The following is a 25,136-nucleotide window of genomic DNA, read 5'->3' as shown; positions in this document are numbered from 1 at the left end:
GTGAGACCCATCCAGGGCAGAGTCATGATACTTAAGGACAAATGGCCAGTCACCTTGGAAGATTCAGGATACTCACCAAGTAATTACCCATTGTTAGTCATGGAATCTAGTTTAGACAGCAGTAGTGATGTAGGCAGACCTGGACCCCCGGCAGAGATGTCTACTGTAAATATAAACCAGGAAGAAGAGGACTTGCTACGAAGTAGGAATAACCAGGTTAATTACGAGAGCAGCCCAAACTCGGAAGCAAGGCTACCATTTGATGATGCTATTCTCATGGTACTCACTGACCAAAAAAACAGTACCCAGCATTAGCAGTAGAGTCAGGAGAGGTGAACTAATTACTGGGTGGGCAAAGAGACTGGTTTTTGAGGATGCTTTTGAAAGTAGGACAGGACATGCCAATGGGAGTGGAGTTGAGGGAAAGAATTCCAGTTTATAAGATTAAAGAATGCTAAAGGTGCGATGGGTAATAGATGCATGGGAGTTAGGATGCAAGCAGCAGTTAAGTCTGAGTTTATGTAGAGTGATACTCAAATGATTGGCAAAGTTAATCCTACTGAAAACCATAATATTGATGTGGCTTTGAGCAGCTGGTATGAGCAGAGACAGATGATATTTGAAGTGGAAAAAGGCGCCTTGCTGATAGTGCGTGAACATGTATTTATATAGCACCTTTTAATGTAGAAAAATCCAAACGGTGTACTTAAAAAATGGACTGTGCACCAAATAAGGAGATATTAAGAGCGGCGAGCAAATGCTTTGGCAAAGAGATGGAGAGATTTAGGAAGGGCTGAAGGCATGGCCACCAATATTGCGGTGAAGGGAAGGTAGACATACAAGTAGCTGGCATCAAAGGAATGGAGATTTACTGAAGGCATGGAAGAAGTTAGAGTTAGGGAAGGGTGAGGCTATGGAGGGATTTAAACATGAGGATAAGCGTTTTAAATTTATGTTGGAGGAAATTCTGCAAGATAGGGTATGGACAGCTGAGTTTTGGATGAGCTGAAGTTAATGTAGAGTTTGCAGTATGGAATCTGGAAGTAACAGGCATAGATGAGTGTTTTGAAAGTAGATGGGGTGCACTTGGAGCAGAAGTGGGTGATATTATGGAGGTACAGTATAGTTCTTTTTATTCTTTCATGGGATGTGGACATTGCTGGCAAGGCCAGCATTTATTGCCCATCCGTAATTGCCCTTGAACTGAGTGGCTTGCTCGGCCATTTCAGAGGGCATTTAAGAGTCAGCCACAGAGCTGTGGGTCTGGAGTCACATGTAGGCCAGACCAGGTAAGGATGGCAGATTTGCTTCCCAAAAGGACATTAGTGAACCAGATGGGTTTTTACGACAATCAGTAATCTCAGTAATGGTGCCATGAAACGAGCTTTCAATTCCAGATTTTTCAGTATTCGAATTTATAAATTTAGTTTAAATTCCACCTGCTACTGTGGTGGGATTTGAACCCATGCCCCCAGGGCATTAGCCTGAGCCTCTAGATTACTAGTCCAGCATCACTACCATTACGCCACCATCTCACCCTAATTTAGTTTTAGTTTGAGATACAGCACTGAAACAGGCCCTTCGGCCCAGCGAGTCTGTGCCGGCCATCAGCCACTCATTTATACTAATCCTACACTAATCCCATATTCCTACCACATCTCCACCTGTCCCTATATTTCCCTACCACCTACCTATACTAGGGACAATTTTATGATGGCCAATTTACCTACCAACCTGCAAGTCTTTTGGCTTGTGGGAGGAAACCGGAGCACCCGGAGAAAACCCACGCGGACACAGGGAGAACTTGTAAACTCCACACAGTGCAGTACCCAGAATTGAACCCGGGTCGCTGGAGCTGTGAGGCTGCGGTGCTAACCACTGCGCCACTGGTAGAGAGAATATGGCATTGGAGGTTCGGCCATCTGAGGGATTGGGATTGTTGCGGGGTGGTAATTCAGGGCTAAGAATGGCAATGAACAAATTGCAAAGGAGAGGAACCTAGCAGACAACTGCCAGTTTGGGAGCCATCTTGCATTGCCACTGTATATGGTTTGAAGTGTTTTCATGCATTACGTCATTGATTTTGCACACCATTGAGTTCAGTAATGAGCACGCAGGGAAGGTATGAATTTGGAGTCTAAGATCATATTTTATGGTAGGAACTGAAAAGGGTGGTATCAGTTTGGCAATATTAAATTGGAGAAAATTCTGGATCATTTATGACTTCCTGTGGGACAAGGAAGCAGATGAACGCGGTGGCATATAGAAACTGACTCCATGCCTACAAATAATCCTGCAGAGGGACAGCATGTAGCTGAGGTTGGGGGGAATTAGAGATGTAGCCTTGGACTATGAGAAGTAACAGAGAAACATAGAAAATAGGAGCAGGAGTAGGCCATTTGGCCCTTCGAGCCTGCTGCGCCATTCATTATGATCATGACTGATCATCCAACTCAGTAACCTGATCTCGCTTTCACCCCATATCCTTTGATCCCTTTAAACTCAAGAGCTATATCTAACTCCTTCTTGAAAATATACAATGTTTTGGCCTCAACTGCTGTCTGTGGTAGTGAATTCCACAGGTTCACCACTCTCTGGGTGAAGAAATTTCTCCTCGTCTCAGTCCTGAATGGTTTACCCCATATCCTTAGAATATGACCCCTTTTTCTGGACTCCCCCACCATCGGGAACATCCTTTCTGCATCTACCCTGTCAAGTCCTGTTAGAATTTTATAGTTTTCTATGAGATCACCCCTCACTCTTCTGAACTCCAGTGAACATAATCCTAACTGACTCAATCTTTCAGACGGTCCCGCCAACCCAGGAATCAGTCTGGTAAACCTTCGCTGCACTCCTTCTATAGCAAGAACATCCTTCCTCAGATAAGGAGACCAAAACTGCACACAATATTCCAGGTGTGGCCTCACCAAGGCCCTGTATAATTGCAGCATGACATCCCTGCTCCTGTACTCTAATCATCTCGTTATGAAGGCCAACATACCATTTGCCTTTTTTCCCGCCTGTTGCACCTGCATGGTTACCTTCAGCGACTGGTGTACGAAAACACCCAGGTCTCGCTGCATATTCCCCTCTCTGTTTATAGCCGTTCAGATAATAATCTGCCTTCCTGTTTTTGCTACCAAAGTGGATAACCTCACATTTATCCACATTATACTGCATCTGCCATGCATTAGCCCACTCACTCAACTTGTCCAAATCACCCTGAAGCGCCTCTGCATCCTCCTCACAACTCGCTCTCCCACCCAGTTTTGTGTCATCTGCAAATTTGGAGTTATTACATTTAGTTCCATCATCTAAATCATTAATATATATTGTGAATAGCTGGGGTCCTAGCACCGATCCCTGCGGGACCCCGCTAGTCACTGCCTGCCATTCAGAAAAAGACCCATTTATCCCTACTCTTTGTTTCCTGTCTGCCAACCAATTTTCTATCCATCGCAATATACTACCCCCAATCCCATGCACTTTAATTTTATACACTAATCTCTTATGTGGGACTTTGACGAAAGCCTTCTGAAAGTCCAAATAAACCACATCCACTGGCTCCCCCTCATCAACTCTACGAGTTACATCCTCGAAGAATTCTAGTAGATTTGTCAAGCATGATTTCCCTTTCGTAAATCCATGCTGACTCTGTCCGATTCTACTGCTGTTCTCCAAGTGCTCTGCTATAAAATCTTTGATAATGGGCTCTAGAATTTTCCCCACTATCGACGTCAGACTGACTGGTCTATAATTCCCTGCTTTCTCTCAACCTCCCTTTTTAAATAGTGGGGTTACATTAGCTACCCTCCAATCTGTAGGAACTGTTCCAGAGTCTATAGAATCTTGGAGGATGACCACCAATGCATCCACTATTTCTCGGGCAACTTCCTTAAGTACTCTGGGATGCATACCATCAGGCCCTGGGAATTTGTCGGCCTTCAATCCCATCAATTTCCCCAACATCGTTTCTCTCCTAATAGTGATTTCCTTCAGTTCTTCTCTCTCTCTAAATCCTGTGTTCCCCAACATTCCTGGTATGATATTTGTGTCCTCCTTTGTGAAGACAGAATCAAATTATGCATTTAGTTGGTCAGCCATTTCTTTGTTCCCATAATAAATTCCCCTGTTTCTGACTAAGAGACCTACATTTGTCTTCACTAATCTTTTTCTCTTCACATACCTATAGAAACTTTTACAGTCAGTTTTTATGTCATGATGCTGGGATGAAAAGCCAATGCAGGAGATGTTCTGACTATGGGACAAATAAGAGTAAAAACAGCTTGTGGTGGTCAGCATTTGTAATGGTAAAAGACAGGCTGCTGTTATGATCCTGGCTAATTTGATCTTTAATCTATGTTACTGATATGTGATCAACAGTAATGTATAATGCAGACAGTGATTTTATATTTCTGCTTCACGCTCAGCAGCAATCCCAGGAGAAATTCTACAGTATGGCAGCACAGATCAAGCTCCTTCTGAATATGCCAGAACAAATTTGGAGTGCCTTAGAGTCATCACAGTATCTCCATGCTACTCAGATGTATCTTCTGTGCTGTCACATTCATAGTATCCTTCAGTTGGACTCCTCGGGTTCCTATTACAGTCCTGTCCTGGCCCGCTTTCCCATCCTTGTTCGACAAGTAGCAGCAGCAGGTCATTTCAGGTTAGTCAGTCATGAATAAAAATAACTTTTGTGTATCACTTCATCTAACAGTCAAATACCATTATCTTAATAAATTGGCATTGTTTTAACACCAATTTTGGAGGCTTGAGTAGTAGTGCTACAGTGTTTTAAAATCACATTTCACACACTGTTTCTAGTTTTGGATCCATGCCTGTGAAATTGCTTCTGTTTGAAAATTATTATAGTTTTAAGTCAGATTTGTTAACTTTTGTATATTGGGTGAAATGACAACTAAGTGCAGTTTTTAAAAATTAATCTTGATGGTTGTTGAGAACATAAAACAAAGTGATTCCTGACAACGCAGCGGACCTCTGACGTCATCAGAGTGCGCCAAGTTGCGCACATGCGCAGCTACATCTTGCCAGGACTAAGTGGCGCATGCGCAGAATGATGTCACTGCGCAGCGCCAACGTCATCGCGTATCTGCGCCTGGTCCATCTTCACGCATGCGCAATGCAGCGTCATCGGGTATCCAGCCCGTCACTCAGACTTTGAGGCTGGAACTCGCTCCAGGCCTCGATGCTTCCCTCAGCCGCTTGCTCCAGACCTCGTTGCTCCCCCCACTCCCCTGGCCGATTGTTCCCCTCTCTTTGCTTCGCGCCACCACCGCTTTCTGGCCGCTCGCTCCCCACTTTCCCCCCCCCCAAACTGTCTAGCTCCACGCCGTGCCACTTCCCTCCTCTCGGGCACTCGCTCCTATGTCGCCCCTTGCTTCTCCAGGCAGCGCGTTGAGACCGATCAAACGTGGGAGCGAATGGCCGAGAGGAGGGAAGCGATGTGGCATGGAGCTAGTGGCTGGAGGTGGGCGGGTGGGGGAGAGCGAGGTGCCGAGGAGAGGTGAACAATCGAGTCGGAGAGCAGCGAGGTCTGGAGCAAGCGGCTGAAGGGGGGAAGCGGCTGGTAGGGAGGGGGTGAAAGTGAGTTGCCAAGGGAGGTGAGCGGCCTTTGGGGCGGGAGCAAGAGGCTGAGTTTGGGTGAAATCAGTACTGGTCAGTCATACAAAAGAATCACAATAATGAATTGGCAGCACATTTTATACTCTGCTCAATTTTCCTATCCATCCATGAGGGTGCCAATTCACTGTCTTCCAATGAAAATGCAATCATAAAGTTCCTTTTTTATTTAATAGGATTACTGGAATATTAAATGGATCTAGGGATTACAGTTAGTATTCTATAACTACATAGCATGTTACTGGGCATCCATCCAACCTAATGTAAGGTTAGTTTGCTAGATCGATCTAACCATAAGCATTTCCTGTGATAAATTGAGCAGTGCCAACTTTAATCCTGGCAGCTGCCTGAATGTCGCAGACACTGACGTTCCAGTTGAAGAGCCTGCATTTGCACATGTGCAAGTACTGCGCCACTTAGTGGTTGCATTGTCAGCAAATGCAGCCAACATAAAAATGCCGAGGAAATCTTTACAGGTGTGTCAGCGGACAAGCCCGAGCTTTCCCATGGACGAATGTCTGTTCCAATGATCTTATTGAAAAGGCTTGGACTTCATTGATCAAGAGGTGGAGTTTCTGACCGAGCACAAGCTAGAGAAAGCTTCCACAGAACAGGAGACACGATGTCAAGATCCATCACTAGTATTTAATTAATAGGAAATGCTGAGGTACAGCTCTGGCTCTGCATTGTGAAGAACCTCCAGCAACTCTTGTGGTACTATGCACTGGTTATGATCTTCTAGAAGGCTGCCTACCTTCCATTGTTAAGTAGTTATTGAGTCACTGACACGGAAAAGTAGTTTTCTTAAGAACCTCCAGACTTGTACCAGTTTTCAGTCACTTTGACCAACTATTTTATCTAGTGGGGTAGATCTGCAATTGTAGAAATAAAAATCGGGCTCTCTTTATAATGGGCGGCTGATCTGCAGTGTCAGTTTTACACTGGAGCAGCAAATCGAAAATGCGTCTTGGGTGATTATGTTTGAGACACACTACCAAGAGTTAGATATTTGTAGCTGAAGAGATCATGGTACCTTAGTGGAGGGGTGGTTGTGCAATACGTTACCATAGTTCTCAACTTTATTGAGTTAACTGTTCTGGAGGGTTGCACCATGCTCCAGCGAAGCACTTAGGGACATTTTACTCTCAAGGCCCTATATACATTTATGTTAATGCTGGTGTTATGATCCACCACTTTGTCATATAGAGATACAGCACTGAAACAGGCCCTTCGGCCCACCGAGTCTGTGCCGACCATCAACCACCCATTTATACTAATCCTATACTAATTCCATATTCCTACCACATCCCCACCAGTCCCTATATTTCCCTAACACCTACCTATCCCAGGGGTAATTTATAATAGCCAATTTACCTATCAACCTGCAAGTCTTTTGGCATGTGGGAGGAAACCGGAGCGCCCGGAGGAAACCCACGCAGACACAGGGAGAACTTGCAAACTCCACATAGGCAGTACCCAGAATTGAACTCGGGTCGCTGGAGCTGTGAGGCTGCGGTGCTAACCACGGCGCCACTGTGCCTCCCCGTCATGTGACATTATTCTTGATGACTTTGTCATAATTTTATATTGAAAAATCTTCGTCAAGGTAGACTTTTCCATCTTCTTGCTCATCTGAATTTCCCATTTACTAAAGCATTTTGTTTATATTCCAGTTCTGCAGTAAATCAGGACTATGAGACAGGGCCAATCTGTAACTTGTTTGAATGGATGAAGTGCTCTGCAGCATTAGATTGGATCTAGCTATTCTGAGGCCAAATTAGTTTTTGGGTAGGTTCTTTAGAAGGATTGATCGGGCGGCAGCGAGAGACAGCAAGTTCCTGAACAAGGTTGTTCCTTTTTTGCTCTGTTTTATAGCCAAAGATCACGCTTGGCAACTTTCTGAAGATATCAACATATGCCTACACGGATGTAGGTCAGATGTGCCAGATATTTCTTGAGTGCTTTCAGGAGTTTGGGAAAATTAGCCAATCTTGGATCTAAGTGGATGCTACTTCTGATTAGAGCATGAACTGGCATAAAGTTTTACAACAAAATGTACAACTTTGTTGGTTTATTTCTTTATGCTTCCCAGTTACTCATAAAACTGATCAGAATTATCCGCCTCGGTTTAAGATGATCAAATTCGTCACTGGGAGTTTAAAGATGAATGGAAACAGAAACATCAGCATGTATGGATGGTGAACCATTGCTAAGAAAGCTTTCAGCTAGGTTCAACAGCCTTCAAGGTGCTTACTTACAAACACCAATTATTAAAGAGAATACTAACCCATGCTTGGATTATGAACTAATGGGTATTTAGTATTGCTACATTCATTACCCGGTCTTCAGACAGCTGGTTTTTCAGGACTGTCAGAGGCTTTATGAACAAAAAGAACTGACAAGAAAGGCCACAAATATAGCTATTGTTACGATTGAGGGAGGAGGAGTGCACTGACTTTTCTAGTTCCACTTCTCCACAGGTCACAACATATATTTAAATGTTTACCTGGTTACCTATGCGGTCGATCATAATCTCTCCTGTTTATCCCAGAATAAACTACACAACCAGGTTTCTTTAATAAAACAGCAAAATTATCAGTTTATTATAAAACAAGACTTATCCAGTAATGAAGCAAAGCATCAGATTGAAATATGAAAGTTCCCTTTTAAAATCCCCCACACACAAACTCGCACACACTCTTTAAAAAAAAAATATACAGAAATTCTCTCTGCAGAGGTCTATTACAAGAAAAAACAGAGAGAACAAAGAACAGTACAGCACAGGAACAGGCCATTCGGCCCTCCAAGCCTGCGTCAATCTTGATGCCTGCCTAAACTAACACCTTCTGCACTTCCGGGGCCCATATCCCTCTATTCCCTTCCTATTTATATATTTGTCAAGATGTCTCTTAAACGTCGCTATCGTATCTGCTTCCACCACCTCCCTTGGCAGCAAGTTCCAGGCACTCACCACCCTCTGTGTAAAAAAACTTGCCTCGCACATCCCCTCTAAACTTTGCCCCTCGCACCTTAAACCTATGTCCCCCAGTAACTGACTCTTCCACCCTGGGAAAAAGCTTCTGACTATCCACTCTGTCCATGCCACTCATAACTTTGTAAACCTCTATCATGTCGCCCCTTCACCTCCGTCGTTCCAGTGAAAACAATCCGAGTTTTTCCAACCTCTCCTCATAGCTAATGCCCTCCAGACCAGGCAACATCCTGGTAAACCTCCTCTGTACCCTCTCCAAAGCCTCCACGTCCTTCTGGTAGCGTGGCGACCAGAATTGCACGCAATATTCTAAGTGTGGCCTAACTAAGGTTCTGTACAGCTGCAGCATGACTTGTCAATTTTTATACTCTGTGCCCCGACCGATGAAGGCAAGCATGCCGTATGCCTTCTTGACTACCCTATCCACCTGCGTTGCCACTTTCAGTGACCTGTGGACCTGTACGCCCAGATCTCTCTGCCTGTCAATACTCCTAAGGGTTCTGCCATTTACTATATAGGAATATTTTGGCCAAATACTTGCTAATTCTTGAAAAAAAAAAGATATGGAAGGATGTTAGTTGTCCCTTTTGGTCTGGCGTCTGGATATACGGTGACAGGTCACTGGGATCTTTTCTGGAGCAGTTCTTTTCAGGTGGCGTTGAAAATTAATCTGGCAGGTTTTTCCAGGAGAAATGTTGCTTCAGGGGTTTCAGCCAGCACACACTTGAAATGCAGGGTTTTTCCAAAGACAAGAGGAAAGAGGAGCTGATACACTTGACTTTTGAGGGTCTCTTCGAGAGGTGCAGGAAAGATGAGCTGGGGGTGTCTTCTTCCTTGACAGGGCAAACACCAACTGTCTTCAAAACAGTTCAAATCCCAACTGTACTGAAAACAACCCAAACCCCAAACACCAAGTCAACCTCTTGACTGCCATAAACCTTTGCATGTGGCTTCTCTGTAAACATCTCCCCTTAGTCCAAGGTTCTTGTTGTTTATTTATCTTAAGGCAGGTGATCTCCACTAGAGGTGGTTTTTTAGCACTCCTTGATTCTTCCAGTAAGTGTTTTCTGTCAAGTGTCCTTTCAATGACCTCAGTGGAAAAAAAACCAAAGTGCAGTATTTCTTAAAACTTCCAACTAAATCCATTTCCACAATTTAAATATGTCCTTAAAAAAAATATATTTTTAAATAACTATAGAAGCCTCTCAACACTATAATGTAAATATTCAACTTATGTGCAGAAATTGTGCTGCTGAAAGACATGGTTGTCTGTTTGCAATGTCAGATCAGAGTACGTTACTCAGAATTTAGGGTCGTCCCTGTTAAAGCATGGCTACCCGAACCCGACCAGACCCGACAACATGTCGGGGTCGGGTCTCGCTTTCGGGCTCGGGTCAGGTCGGGTTGAATGCGGACACAGTGCTGCCTTGCTCAGAGAGGGAACTTCTGCAGGAATAGCCTGCTGCTGGAACAGATTATTGCAACATTTAGATAAGGTATGTTTGCTATAATTAACTTTATAAAGGTAGTCGAGTTGGGCGTGGGAAAAAATCTAAGGACTCGGGCCCAGGTCGGGTTTGGGTTGGATGTGGTCGGGTCGGGTTTCAATTTCATACCCAAGCAGGCCTTTAGTCCTGTATTAAAATTTATCAAGTTACAAGGTTTTTGGGAAAAGCGCAGGCACACAAGTCCCGATTCCTACTGCCACTATTGAAAATGTTCCTTAGCTGATTCAGTTGGTGGGGTTGTCTCTCCATCAATCACACATCCTAATAAGGATGCTTAATGAGGTTCACTTCAGCTATACAAACCATTTGGTATCAGGCACAAAGCTCTTTACCATCGCTACAACTAGTGTGACCCACTGTACAGGATTGGATGTAAAGTATATTATCTTTCAGTGCGATATTTTAGTAACTGTATGTGTTTGCATATAAGCTTACCAGTTCTGCAGTGACGTTGTTGCTGAGTAAAAAATATTAATTCAGTTCCTTTTGGATTTAAAACTACACCCAACTGCCTTCTGAATTAGTTGTAGTTGGCATGAATTTGACAGTCTCCGAGTGATCACAAGGATAAAGATTGTTGGTATGAAAGTGACGGTAGGCTGTTTTGCACTTCTGATGAGGTTAAAGTGGAATGAGTGACTAATGTAGGAGAGCTGTAGTTATAGATGACACAGATAGAACTTGAAATAGTTTGTAATTATTGGATGCAAAGCAAAAATATTTGTCCTATTACATAATCAAAAACGAGCACGGTCAACAGTTTACATTTCATTGCTTCTTAATCGTTCATCTTTTTATAGGAAGAACTTAACTCTTGGTCTTGCTATAAGTCATAAAGAATGAAATATCTGTGTTTTAGTGAGAGCTAATGTGCTAATGTTAATTATCTGTGAAATGAAAGCTTTGTTCTGTTCTGGAGTACAGTTTCTAAGTCAGTTTGTTTTTTTTCTAGAGCATCCATTTTACAGGAGAGTAAAACACTTCTGAAGGGCCGAGCAGTATCGGACCAAGCTATTGCAGAGGCTCTCTGTTCCATAATGCTCCTGGAAGACAGTTCACCACGCCAAGCTCTTGCTGATTTTCTTCTAGCTAGGAAATCAGCAATTCAGCAATTACTTAACCAGCCCCACCATGGTGAGCACCAGTCCTGGTCTTATTTCTGTCGAAAAAGAAGTAAGTGTTTGAATCTAGCCTTTAGGTAAATGAAAAAGGAAAACTGTCTATTTATTGTAACCAGTGTCTAGGGTTGATCCTAATGGATTAAATGTATTTTATTTTAATGGTACTTTTAAGGATTGAAAAGCTAAGTCACATTTCGAAACTTGCAGAAGTTAATTAGTGTTATTTCTTTAGGTGCTGGTATTAAGGCACAGATATGTTCACTGGTTGAGCTGTTAGCCACCACATTATATCAGGCTCAAGCTGTGTTTTACACACCGACTCAAGGAAAAGTGCCAGATGTTACACTAACCTGCGGCCTTCTCTTCACTACCTTGGCATCCATCACAAATGAATCTCCAGCAGGTATGTGTGGTTCTTATCAATATCAGTCGCTATTCAAATTTGTTTCTAAAGATGTAACATGCCTACAGAAGTGATTCTAGACCTTATCTTTTGCTTGCTTACTAACTGACAATTGTTTGACACCAGAAATCAGAAGCTGGTGACAAATGGAATAAACTCTGGCTGGGAAGTTGTGACTTTCTATTGCATCTATTTTAAAGCAAGGACTCTTACTAGTAAGGCAGATGAATTGAGGGCATTGATTAACACATGGGAATATGATATTATTGCTATCACAGAGACATGGTTGAGGGAAGGGCATCTCAATATTCCAGGGTATAGAATCTTCAGGCGTGACAGGGGAGGGTGTAAAAGAGGAGATGGCATTGCACTGTTGATCAAGGAGTTAATTACTGCAGTAAGGAGGGATGATATCTTAGAAGGTTCTTCAAATGAGGCCATCTGGGTAGAACTTAAAAACAAAAAGGCAGCAATCACTTGGCTGGGAGTGTACTACAGGCCTCCAAACAGTCAGGGAGAGATAGAGGAACAGATATGTGGGCAAATCTCAGAGGTGGAAAAATAATAGGGTAATAATAGTAGGGGATTTCAACTTCCCCAGTATCAACTGGGATAGTTTTAGTGCAAAAGGCTTAAAGGGGGTGGAATTCTTAAAGTGCATACAGGAGAGCTTTTTGAGCCAGTCCATAGAAAGTCCAACAAGAGAAGGGGCAGTACTAAACCTAATCCTAGGGAATGAAGCCGGACAAGTGGTAGAAGTGTCAGTGGGGGATAGTGACCCTAACTCTAAGATTTAAGGTAGTTATGAAAAAGGACAAAGAGGGACTGAAAATAAACGTACTGAATTAGGGGAACGCCGATTTCAATATGATAAAACAGGATCTGGCCGAAGTGGACTGGGAGCAGCTACTTGCAGAAAGTCTACATCAGACCAGTGGGAGTCATTCAAAAAGGAAATAGTGAGAGCTCAGGGTCAACATGTTCCCGTAAAGATGAAGGTAGGACCAACAAATCAAGGGAACCCTGGATGTCAAAGTATATAGAGGATTGGATAAGGAAAAAAAAGGAGGCTTATGGCAGATTCAAAGTGCTGAAGAAGTATAGAAAGTGTAGGCGGGTAGTTAAAAAAAAGTAATCAGGAGAGCGAAGAGGGGACATGAAAAAACACTGGCGGGCAAGATAAAGGAAAATCCCAAGGCTTTTTATAAGTATATTAAGGGCAAGAGGATAACTAGGGATAGAGTAGGGTCCATTAGGGACCAAAGTGGCAATCTGTGTGTGGAGCCGGAGGACCTAGGTGAGGTTTTAAATGATTACTTTTCCTCTGTGTTCACAATGGAGAAGGACGATGTAGGTGTAGCGATCAGGGAGGGGGATTGTGATATACTTGAACAAAATTAGCATTGAAAAGGAGGCAGTATTAGCTGTTTTAGCGGGCTTAAAAGTGGATAAATCCCCAGGCCCAGATGAGATGTATCCCAGGCTGTTGTGTGAGGCAAGGGAGGAGATAGCAGGGGCTCTGACACAAATTTTCAAATCTTTGAGGTATACAAAATTATGAGGGGCATTGATAGGATAGATAGGAAGAAACTTTTTCCCTTAGTGGAGGGATCAATAACCAGGGGGCAGCGATTTCAGGTAAGGGGCAGGAAGTTTAGTGAGGATTTGAGGAAAAATGTTTTCATCCGGAGGGTGGTTGGAATCTGGAACTAGAGGCCTGCTTTATGTCCAGAAAAAGAACCCGACTGAACCACAGCGGACCCGAGCCTGACCTGGTCCGAGTCCCTCCGATTTTGCCCCGAGCCCGACCCGATCCGAAACTCCCACTACTCGGCCCGACCCGACCATCCGTTTACTTACCTTCCTGACACCGAACCTGCAGGAAGCTTCAGCGCATGTGCGAGACGTCACTCGCTCACTGCGCAGACTCAGTTTCCTCCCGGACTCCCAGCTCAGGTAAGTTTTTATTTTTAATATTTACCAGCAGAGCACTTACCGTGTGTGTCTGGCCCGACCCAAACCGAGCCCGAAAGCCGGCCCCGGAAGATGGGCCTGACCTGAACCCGACACATGTCGTTGGGTCCCTTTGGGTTGGGTAGTAGGCCTCCATCTGGAACACACTACCTGAAGGGGTGGTAGAGGCAGGAACCCTCAAAACATTTAAGAAGTATTTAGATGAGCACTTGAAACACCATAGCATACAAGGCTACGGGCCAGGTGCTGGAAAATGGGATTGGAATAGATAGGTGCTTCATGGCCGGAACAGATAAGTTGGGCCGAAGGGCCTGTTTCTGTGCCGTCTGACTCTATGACTAACATTGTTCTGTAGGGTCTCATACTATATCCCCTTTTTGTAAATAATGTGGAAGAGTATTTCTTGTAATAAAAAAACTTCCTGAATATGCTTAGCTGTCTGGCCAAATGGTAAGTATGAGCTAGTGTGCCCAAAGGAGTTAGTCAGTTACAGCACAGAAGGAGGCCATTCGGCGATTGAGTCCATGCCAGCTCTCCACAGAGCTTTGCAGTCAGTCCCACTCCCCAGCTCGATCCCCATAGCCCGGCAAGTCTGTTTCTGTCAGGTGGCCATCCAACTTCTTATTGAAGTCATTGATCGTCTCCGCGTCCACCACTCTTGTGGGCAGCGAGTTCCAGGTCATTACTACCTGCTGTGTAAAAAAAAAAAAAGAAGAAAAGTGCTTTCTCATATTCCCCCTGCATCTTTTGCCCAAAACTTTCAATCTGTGTCCCCTTGTACCATTTGTTAATGGGAACAGTTTTTTCTTTGTCAAATTTATTTAAGCCTGTCATAATCTTGTACATTTCTATTAAATCTCCCCCCAATCTCTGTTCTAAGAAGAACAAACCCAGCTTTTTCAACCTAACCTTGTAACAAAAATCCTCCATCCAATAACCATTCAGGTAAATCTCCTCTACACCTTCTCAAGAACACTCACATCCTTGCTGAAGTGTGGTGACCAGAACTGCATGCAGTACTCCAGTTGGGGCCTAACCAGGGCTTTATAAAGGTTCAGGATTAGTGGTGTGTGTAATATTGGGTAGAATAAGCCGTACAGACCAGGTTGGATCATGATTATGTTTGAATTAGTTGATCTTGGCAGAAATTATCGATGTGGGGAGGGAGTGGTACATTTGGCCATTGGGAAGGGAAATAAGGATTTGGTTATAGTTCCTCATAACTATTCAATGACGCCTGTCCATCACCAAGAATGGCTCGGTAGCACCACTATTTACCGAGCTGGCCCAGTCCTAAAGGATATAGCTGCTAGTCTGTGTTAGCAGCTGGCCAGAGGATCAGCCTTGGTTCAATGAAGAGTGCAGGAGGGCATGCCAGGAGCAGCACCAGGCATACCTAAAAATGAGATGTCAACCTGGTGAAGCTACAACCCAGGACTGCGTGCCAAACAGTGTAAGCAGCAGGTGATAGACAGAGCTAAGCGATCCCGCAACCAACAGATCAGATTTAAGCTCTGCAGTCCTGCCATATCCAGTCGTGAATGGTGGTGGACAATTAAACAGCTAACTGGAGGAAACAAAAACAAGAAATGCTGGAATCACTCAGCAGGTCTGGCAGCATCTGTGGAAAGAGAAGCAGAGTTAACGTTTCGGGTCAGCGACCCTTCTTCGGAACTGACAAATATTAGAAAAGTCACAGATTATAAACAAGTGAGGTGGGGGTTGGGCAAGAGATAACAAAGGAGAAGGTGCAGATTGGACCAGGCCACATAGCTGACCAAAAGGTCACGGAGCAAAGGCAAACAATATGTTAATGGTGTGTTGAAAGACAAAGCATTAGTACAGATTAGGTGTGAATATACTGAATATTGAACAGCAGCAAGTGCAAACCTGAAGAAAAACAACCTGAAAAAAACAGTGGGTAAGCAAACTGAACAAACTAAGATGAAATGAAATAAATGCAAAAAAAGATTGCAAAAAATGTAAAAAGGAATGTAAAAAAAAGGAAGAAAAAAATAACTAAAAATGACTAAAAATGAAAGTAAAGTGGGGGGCTGTCATGCTCTGAAATTATTGAACTCAATGTTCAGTCCGGCAGGCTGTAGTGTGCCTAATCGGTAGATGAGATGCTGTTCCTCGAGCTTGCGTTGATGTTCACTGGAACACTGCAGCAATCCCAGGACAGAGATGTGAGCATGAGAGCAGGGGGGAGTGTTGAAATGGCAAGCAACCGGAAGCTCAGGGTCCTGCTTGCGGACTGAGCGGAGATGTTCCGCAAAGCGGTCACCCAGTCTGCGCTTGGTCTCCCCAATGTAGAGGAGTCCACACTGTGAGCAGCGAATACAGTATACTACATTGAAAGAAGTACAAGTAAATCGCTGCTTCACCTGAAAGGAGTGTTTGGGGCCTGGGATAGTGAGGAGAGAGGAGGTAAATGGGCAGGTATTACACCTCCTGCGATTGCAAGGGAAGATGCCCTGGGACGGGGACGAGGTGGTGGGGGTAATGGAGGAGTGGACCAGGGTGTCGCGGAGGGAACGATCCCTTCGGAATGCTGACAGGGGAAGGGAGGGGAAGATGCGACTGGTAGTGGCATCACGCTGGAGGTGGCGAAAATGGCGGAGGATGATCCTTTGGATATGGAGGCTGGTGGGATGAAAAGTGAGGACAAGGGGAACCCTGTCACGGTTCTGGGAGGGAGGGGAAGGGGTGAGGGTAGAGGTGCGGGGAATGGGTCGGACACGGTTGAGGGCCCTGTCAACCACAGTGGGGGGAAATCCTCGGTTGATGAAAAAGGAGGTCATATCAGAAGCACCGTCATGGAAGGTAGCATCATCAGAGCAGATGCGTCGGAGACGGAGAAACTGGGAGAATGGAATGGAGTCCTTACAGGAGGTAGGGTGTGAAGAAGTGTAGTCGAGGTAGCTGTGGGAGTCAGTGGGCTTATAATGGATATTGGTAGACAACCTATCCCCAGAGTTGGAGACAGAGAAGTCGAGGAAGGGAAGGGAAGTGTCAGAGATGGACCATGTAAAGGTGAGAGAAGGGTGGAAATTGGAAGCAAAGTTGATAAAGTTTTCTAGTTCGGGGCGGGAGCAGGAAACGGCACCGATACAGTCATCAATGTACCGGAAAAAGAGTTGGGGGAGGGGGCCTGAGTAGGACTGGAACAAAGAATGCTCGACATATCCCACAAAAAGACAGGCATAACTAGGACCCATGCGGGTACCCATAGCGACACCTTTTACTTGAAGGAAATGCATGGAGTTGAAGGAGAAGTTGTTCAATGTGAGAACAAGTTCAGCCAGGCGGAGGAGGGTGTTGGTGGATGAGGACTGGTTGTGCCTCTGTTCCAGGAAGAAGCGGAGAGCCCTCAAACCATCCTGGTGGGGGATGGAGGTGTAGAGCGATTGGACGTCCATAGTGAAGAGGAGGCAGTTGGGACCAGGAAACTGGAAATTGTCAAAATGACGTAGGGCGTCAGAAGAGTCACGGATGTAGGTGGGAAGAGACTGGACCAGCGGAGAAAAGATAGAGTCTAGATAGGAAGAAAGCTATCTGGAGGAGGTAGCTCCACAAATATCCCCATCCTCAATGATGGGGGAGCCCAGCACATCAGTGCAAAAGATAAGGCTGAAGCATTTGCAACAAGCTTTAGCCAGAAGTGCTGAGTGGATGATCCCTCTTAGCCTTCTGCTGAGGTCCCCAGCATCACAGATGTCCGTCTTCAGCCAAGTCGATATACTCCGCTTGATATCAAGAAACGACTGAAGGCACTGGATACTGCAAAGGCTATGGGCCCTGACAACATTCCGGCAATAGTACTGAAGACCAGTGCTCCAGAACTTGCCGTGCTCCTAGCCAAGCTGTTCCAGTACAGCTACAACACTGGCATCTACCTGGCAATGTGGAAAATTGCCCAGGTATGTACTGTCAACAAAAAGCAGGACAAATCCAACCGGCTAGTTACCACCGCATCAGTCTATTCTCGATTATCAGTAAAGTGAAGGAAGGTGCTGTCAACAGTGCTATTGAGTAGCACTTGCTTAGCAATAACCTGCTCACTGATGCTCAGTTTGGGTTCAGCCAGGGCCACTCAGCTACAGCCTTGGACAAAAGAGCTGAACTCCAGAGGTGAGAGTGATTGCCCTTGACATCAAGGCAGCATTTGATCGAGTATGGCATCAAGGAGCCCGAGCAAAACTGGAGTCAATGGGAATCGGGGGGAAACTCTCTGCTGGCTGGAGTCGTACCTAGCGCAAAGGAAGATGGTTGTGGTTTTTGGAGGTCAGTCATCTCAGATCCAGGACATCACTGCAGGAATTCCTCAGGGTAGTGTCCTAGGCCCAACCATCTTCAGCTGCTTCATAAATGACCTTCCTTCAATCATAAGGTCAGAAGTGGGGATGTTCGCTGATGTTCACACAATGTTCAGCACCATTTGTGATACTATTTAAAACTACAGCTCTCATATAACTGGAATTTTCAACAAGACACTGAATCCAATGCTGTTGTTATACAGCAGTGGTTTCTTCAGTGTAGTGGGAACAATTATTTCCAAGTTATGCTGCTGACACTAGTAAATCTCCTCTGCACCCTCTCAAGAACCCCCTCATCCTTCCTAAAGTGTGGTGACCAGAACTGGATGCAGTACTCCTCAGATACTGAAACAGTTCGTCTACAGTGGCGCAGTGGTTAGCAGCGCAGCCTCACAGCTCCAGCAGCCCGGCTTCGGTTCTGGGTGCTGCCTGTGTGGAGTTTGCAAGTTCTCCCTGTGACCGCATGGGTTTCCTCCGGGTGCTCCAGTTTCCTCCCACATGCCAAAGATTTGCGGGTTGATAGGTAAATTGGCTATTGTAAAAAAAATTGCCCTTAGTGTAGGTAGGTGGTAGGAGAATTAAGGGAAGGTGGGGATGTGTGAGGGAAAATGGGATTAATGTAGGGTTAGTATAAATGGGTGGTTGATGGTCGGCGCGAAGTCGGTGGGCCGAAGGGCCTGTTTTGGTGCTGTATCTCCCTATGACTATGACTGTGAGAAGTGCAGCAAGACCTGGACAACCTCCAGGTTTGGGCTGATAATTGGCCACAAAAGTGCCAGGTAAAGACTATCTCAAACAAGACAGAATCTAACCATCTTTCCTTGACATTCAATGGCATTATGATCGCTGAATTCCCCACTATCAACATCCTGGGAGTTACCATTGACCAGATACTGAACTGGAATAGCCATATAAATACCATGGCTATAAGAGCAGGTCAGAGGTTAGGAATCGTGCGGCGAGTAACTTGCCTCTCCTGACTCCCCAAAGCCTGTTGTCCATCTACAAGGCACAAGTCAGGAGTGTGATGGAATACTCGCCATTTGATTAGATTAGATTAGATTAGAGATACAGCACTGAAACAGGCCCTTCGGCCCACCGAGTCTGTGCCGACCATCAACCACCCATTTTATACTAATCCTACACTAATCCCATATTCCTACCAAACATCCCCACCTGCCCCTGTATTTCCCTACCACCTACCTATTCTAGTGACAATTTATAATGGCCAATTTACCTACCAACCTGCAAGTCTTTTGGCTTGGATGGGTGCAGCTCCAACAACTCTCAAGAAGCTCGACACCATCCAGGACAAAGCAGCCCCCTTGATTGGCACCCCATCTACAAACATTCACTCCTTCCACCACTGACGCACAGTGGCAGCAGTGTGTACCATCTACAAGATGCACTGCAGCATCGCACCAAGGCTCCTTAGACAGCACCTTCCAAACCCGCGACCTCTACCACCTAGAAGGACAAGGGGAGCAGATGCATGGGAACACCACCACCTGCAGGTTCCCGTCCAAGTCGCACACCATCCTGACTTGGAACTATATCACAGTTCCTTCACTCGCTGGGTCAAAATCCTGGAACTCCCTTCCTAACGGCACTGTAGATGTACATGCCCCACATGGACTGCAGCAGTTCAAGAAGGCGACTCGCTACCACCTTCTCAAGGGCAATTAGGGATGGGCAATAAATGCTGGCCTAGCCAGTGACGCCCACATCCCATGAAGCACTTAAACAAAAAAGCTTGCAAGTGGGTTACTGTTGGCTTCGGTCAGGGTTGGACTGGGGTGTTCGGCAGCCTGTGATCCACTTGTCTGGTTTCTGTCTCTGAATTTACAAGAATGATTGCTTGCATAAGATCTAGAGGGATACCAGCAATCATAGAAAGATACTTCAGCATGAGTTTGCACATGAGTTTACCAAGTCTCAGCAGCATAACTTGGAACTGATGGTTCCCACTACACTGAAGAAAGCACTGGCGTATAATAATAGCATTGGATTCTGTGTCTTGTTGAAAATTTCAGTTGTATGAAAGCTGTAGTTTTAAATGCAGTTATCTGAGGTAGAAGATCATTGCTTTCAGCCAGAGTGTGTATTTGCAAACCTTGGTGAGAATTTTTGGTTGCATTGACAGGGCAAGGCAACTAAGCACATCTTTGTTTAACCTTTGCAGATAAAGGAATCACAGTGTTGAAAGAAGAGATGAAATCTGAGACCTGGTTCAAATATTTGCCACCTTCTATTGTGGATTTTCAGCCACCTCTGAGGACCCTTGCTCATCCAATAAACCGTGATTACCTGAGAGACACTCTGCAGCAATGGATCAACATGTAAGCAAGTGGATTTTATTTGCACATTGTTGAACACTGGAGAGCAGAAACCAGTGGCCTTAGAATAAGACACTGGGCTGGATTTTACCAGGCCCCCGATGTCGGGGGTCATGGGAGGACGCGGAAGACACCTCTGAGAGGGGCCTGCCATGGGCCTCGATGCCGGGAAAGCCCCGCCCCATATTACCGGCGGTGAGGCCTCGTGGTGGCCCCCTGTGCCGCTCGGCGACGGGAACCCAATTAAAATATTTTAATTTATTTAAGTTATATGAATAAAGACCTACCTTGATGCGACGGCTGTCCCGCTCTGATATTCCAGCCAGTTGCCGGAACTCCCATGCCTTCGAATCTCCATTTGGAGATCAGAGGCAGAACACTGGTGCGGAGAGAGGTAGGAGTGAAGTTTTCAGGGCCGTTGGGGGAGGTGGGAGCGGGGAAATTCTTGTCATTGGTTGAGGGGTTGGTGGGCAGAGGTTGAAGGTTAAAGTGAAGAAAGTTCGGGGTTGAGAGTTGTCTTTTTTGGGGGAGAGGGCAAATAAATTAAGTAGTCATGGGCGGGGGGGGTGCGTGGGAGAGGGGATTGAAAGTGTTAATGAAGTTTTAAATTTGTTTTTTAAAGAGCTGTATCTTTAAAATTTTAAATGGATCGAAAGGGCTTGAAGCCCTTTAAAAATGGTGCCTGTGCAGTGGCGCCGGAAGCCAGTGCCAGGGACGGAGCGCCCGCTCCCTCTACGTCATCGGGGGCAGGCGTTCTGCCTCCTCCATGTAAATGAGCAGCCACGCTAAATATCGCGGTGTCTCAGCGGTGCACATCTTGAGCGTGTGCCGCACCATTTTTTTGAAGCTCACTGTTGAGATCGGCGGCGAGCTGGAAAAATTAAATTCTGGATTAATTGCCAACTGCAAATGCAGAGAGTTCATGGATTTCTTCACCTTTAAAATTGAGACCATCAAACTGTCTTTGCTGCCTCTTTCTTTTCATCTGCTTCCTGTTTTCTCCCTTTTTGTGTTTTTCCTCTTTACTCTGACCCTGCAGCAGTGTCTGGTTGTTTTTCAAAATTATTTAAAGAAAAGCTAGCATACAAATTTCAGAAATTTTATTCGGGTGAAATGAATATTGTGTTTTTTGAAACCGAGGAGCTGTCCATGTGTTCGTGTGTAGGCATAGCTGTTTAAAGAGAAAAACAGAGGCCCACTTCAAGTGTGACAGACAGCTAATTACACACCTGTGCAGTGTTCCCTTTAAGATGCATGTGTGGGTGGCCAAGCAGCAATCTGGATTGCGCATTGAAATATAGAGGCTGCTCAGTTTGTCGGGAGAAATTCCAGCATTATGCCAGTCGTGACTTTTCAAATTTAAACTACCCATGGACAAAAAGTAGTACACAGTGGAGTTCGTAGCCCACCCAGTACAAAGAAAATTTAGATGAACATTGTACCTGCGGTAATTTTTATTTATGCGAAAATTCAAATGGTCTATTTTCTCTGGAGAAGTCAAACAGTACCTTTGCCTACAGGAGTAATACAATTTTCTATTGAATATGATCTGAATACAAAACTGGCATTTATTTATGAAAGGAAATTGATATTTACTTATACAAAAGCAACATATTGTGGATGCTGGAAATCTGAAACACAAACAGATGACTGGCCATCGACCTGAAATGTTAATTCTGCTTTTCTCTCCACTGGTGCTGCCTAACCTGAGTATTTCCAGCATTTTCTGTTTGTGGTTCAGCATTTACTTAGTCTCACTAGATCATGACATATGAGAGGCTACAGTTATTCAGTTAGAAAGCCCGAAAGTTCCTCCTTGCAACATCTGTTTGGTTCACGCTAGATTATATGCTCATATCTGACTTGAGCCCATTACTTCTGATTCAGAATATAAAGAATCCTGCCATTGAGTCAAACTGATGAAAATTAATGCTATTATAACAGAGAAATGTACACAACAATAAACTAAGTTCGCAGATACATTTGATCATCCTACACCAATACTAAATTACATGCCTAGCTGTTCTTGGGATCTGCTTTTGTACTTAAAGACCATAACTTTTCTTTCATTATTAGTAAATCTCCGTGACATTGGCATTATATGAGTATAAATTCTTTTATGTACAAGTTGGCATTGGAATTGTGAGAGATTTTAGCATTTTGCTCTACAGAGCATGCATTTGCATCATGATAGTTAATATAACAAAACAGAATGGGGAATGTTAGTATAGCAATTCAAAATATTAGTTGGCAACAGAAATTTATGGCCAAAGATCAGGAAACAGGAAGTAAAATTTGTGAAACTATGCGACCTTTTTAATAATATATAGATTGTCAAATACAATGATTTTTATTTTTTAATCCTGACCTAGACTTTCACTTTTTTTTAAAAAAGGTGTAAAGATGACATAAAGATGGGAATTGGGAACCTGCTAATCTATGTGAAAAGTCTGAAGGGCCTTGCTGGAATTCGAGACGCAGTGTGGGAACTCCTCACTAGTGAATCAATAAGTCAGAACTGGGAAACTGTGTGCTGCCGACTACTGGAGAAACGTTTCTCCTTCTGGGAGGACTTCCTTCAGCAGCTCTTCCTCGACAGATTACAGGTAGGTAATATCAAGCCTTTACCTAATAAATGCAAATAAATTTAGTTCTGTTTAGTGGTTAGGTTCTTACTCAAACTTAGTGGTTGTTAATCTGTTAGTGATTCCTTAAAATTTTCAGTTTTCTGGCATCTCACTTTCACTGTCCAAATCATTAATGTCCTCTGTATAGTGATCTTGTAACCCTTTTCTTGATCTGTGGGTTTAGGGAAGGAAATGATTCACTTCTCCTGTGGCCTCTATAATAGGCATAAAAAGATGGGTTTCAAAGGATAAAGCTGGGAGCATTAGTCTATACTTTATAATTTCTAAAATGTTTGAAAAATCAAGTGAGGAATTGTTTTATTTACCTCTTATAATTACAGCAATCTAACATTACATGGGGAGACAGAGTACCTGATACATCAGAGAACTCCTTGTCATATGTTTTGAAGTTACAGAACAAACCTGCTGATAGTTTAAGATTATAACATGGGCTATCGTCTTCAGCCCTGGCCATTGTTATCACTTTCTTGGGCTGAGCCAGATTGTCAGCAAGCTTGGTGACATATTTGAGATCAAGCTGAGCTACCGGCCTCATACCCTCTTCATTACTAAGGAAATCTGCTTCTGCATCTGTAAAATTGCCTCCGCCTCTACTTCAATCCATCTGCTGCTGAAACCTTCATCCAAATTTCTATGACTTCCAGCCTCAACTATTCTAATGTTTTCACATCTGGCCTTCTGTGTTCAACTTCTATAAACCTCACCTCATTCATAACTCTGCTGACTAAATCCTATCCTGCACCAGGTTCTTCACGCATCGCCTCTGTCCTCACTGACTTACATTGGCTCCCAGTCTTCTCAATGCCTCAAATGTAAAATTCTAATCTTTGTGCCCAAATTCCATCCATGACCTCACTCCTCCCTTTCTCGGTAACATCCTCCAATGTTGCAACTCTCCTCCACCCCCTTCTGCTCCCAAGCTCTTCTTCAGATGCTGCTGTATTATGCACCCCCCTCCCATTAGCAGATACGTCTTCCATGTTCAAGCCCCTCTCATTAAACCTCTCTGCCTTTTCAACTTCCTCTCCTCTGTTAAGATCGTTTGTAAAACTCACATCTTTGACCAAGCTTTTGGTCATTGCTGTAATATCTCCTCCTTTGGCTTGGTGTTCATTTTATCCTTAAGGCTTTGTAAAGACCTGTGGAAAGTTTTTCTTTGTTAAAAGTGTTATATAAATGCCTATTGTCACATTGAGACCAAATCAAGGAATGCTGTCTCTTCGTTTACAAAATTTAAAATGTAGTTATAGAATATCAACAATATTTTTATTCTAGATGGTAATTGGGGATTTTGGTTCTATTGGACACATTTAATAAAAAGCCCTTCTTCTCTGTAGGCACTGACAAAAGAAGGTTTAGAATCCATCTCAAAGAGTTCCAAACTGCTCTTAGTTTCGGCTCTACAGGAACTTCAGGCCAAGAACTCCACCACTCCTTCTAACAAACCTGTTGAGTTTGAGTACAATGTTGCTGCATTTCTTTGGTCAGAGAGCAGTAATGACCTTTTATCAGACACTGCCTGGGTCAGCGTTACAAATCGTAGCCAGTTTGTAAAGAGTGGACTCTCTATGAAGGCCCAAGCTCTCTCACTTTGCGTTCAAAGTTTCTGTTCAGCACTTGACTCCAAGTTAAAAGTTAAATTGGATGATTTAGTTATGTACCTTCCACCAGATTCTTCTACTGTTAAAGACAGTTTAAATGACCACTCATCCTCACGGCTACAGAGTTCTGCATTTGATAGGTACGCTGATACAGCTAAAGTTGAAGAAATGCTTCGGACACATTGCCTTTCTTGTGTACAATACATCCTGGACTGTGTAAAAGCAGAGCTTAAAATGGCAGAAGAGAGATTACAAAACTGCACTTACTCTCCTAATGATTGCAATCTCAATGCTGTCCTTTTCATGGCACGATTATGCCAATCTATAGGAGAACTCTGTCCTCACCTAAAGCAGTGCATTTTGGGTAAGTCGAATAGTAATGATCTTGTACGTGAGCCCCGCCCTGTCAAGAAACTGGGTAAGGGGAAACTGCAAGAAGTGAAACCAGCACATATTAAATGGCAGGAAGCAAAGGATCAGCTGTTGCAACAGAGCTTGAGTGCTTATAGGATTTGGAATGTTACCATATCAAAGGTCAGTGACTACTTTTACCTAATGTTTGTTTATAAATCGAGCATTTTACAGTGCTTT

General features: G+C 44.1%; 1 protein-coding gene across 5 annotated transcripts in view; it reads left to right on the top strand.

Moving 5' to 3' along the window:
• The window catches only part of cog1 (component of oligomeric golgi complex 1), a 55,839-nt gene that overhangs the window by 4,601 nt on the left and 26,102 nt on the right, over positions 1 to 25,136 (top strand). For 2 of the 5 annotated variants that reach the window (XM_068058339.1, XM_068058343.1), the window contains exons 2-7: positions 4,431 to 4,669; positions 11,096 to 11,316; positions 11,497 to 11,667; positions 20,143 to 20,299; positions 22,692 to 22,902; positions 24,282 to 25,079. In XM_068058339.1, the coding sequence (XP_067914440.1) occupies positions 4,431 to 4,669; positions 11,096 to 11,316; positions 11,497 to 11,667; positions 20,143 to 20,299; positions 22,692 to 22,902; positions 24,282 to 25,079 (1,797 nt within the window). The remainder of the gene's footprint in view (positions 1 to 4,430; positions 4,670 to 11,095; positions 11,317 to 11,496; positions 11,668 to 20,142; positions 20,300 to 22,691; positions 22,903 to 24,281; positions 25,080 to 25,136) is intronic. The other 3 variants (XM_068058342.1, XM_068058340.1, XM_068058341.1) reach the window with 3 other exon arrangements.

The sequence above is a fragment of the Heterodontus francisci genome, chromosome 26, assembly GCF_036365525.1.
Source record: "Heterodontus francisci isolate sHetFra1 chromosome 26, sHetFra1.hap1, whole genome shotgun sequence".
NCBI lineage: Eukaryota > Metazoa > Chordata > Chondrichthyes > Heterodontiformes > Heterodontidae > Heterodontus > Heterodontus francisci.
Note: the sequence above shows the minus strand (reverse complement) of the source record. Positions and strands in the feature narration are given on the sequence as shown.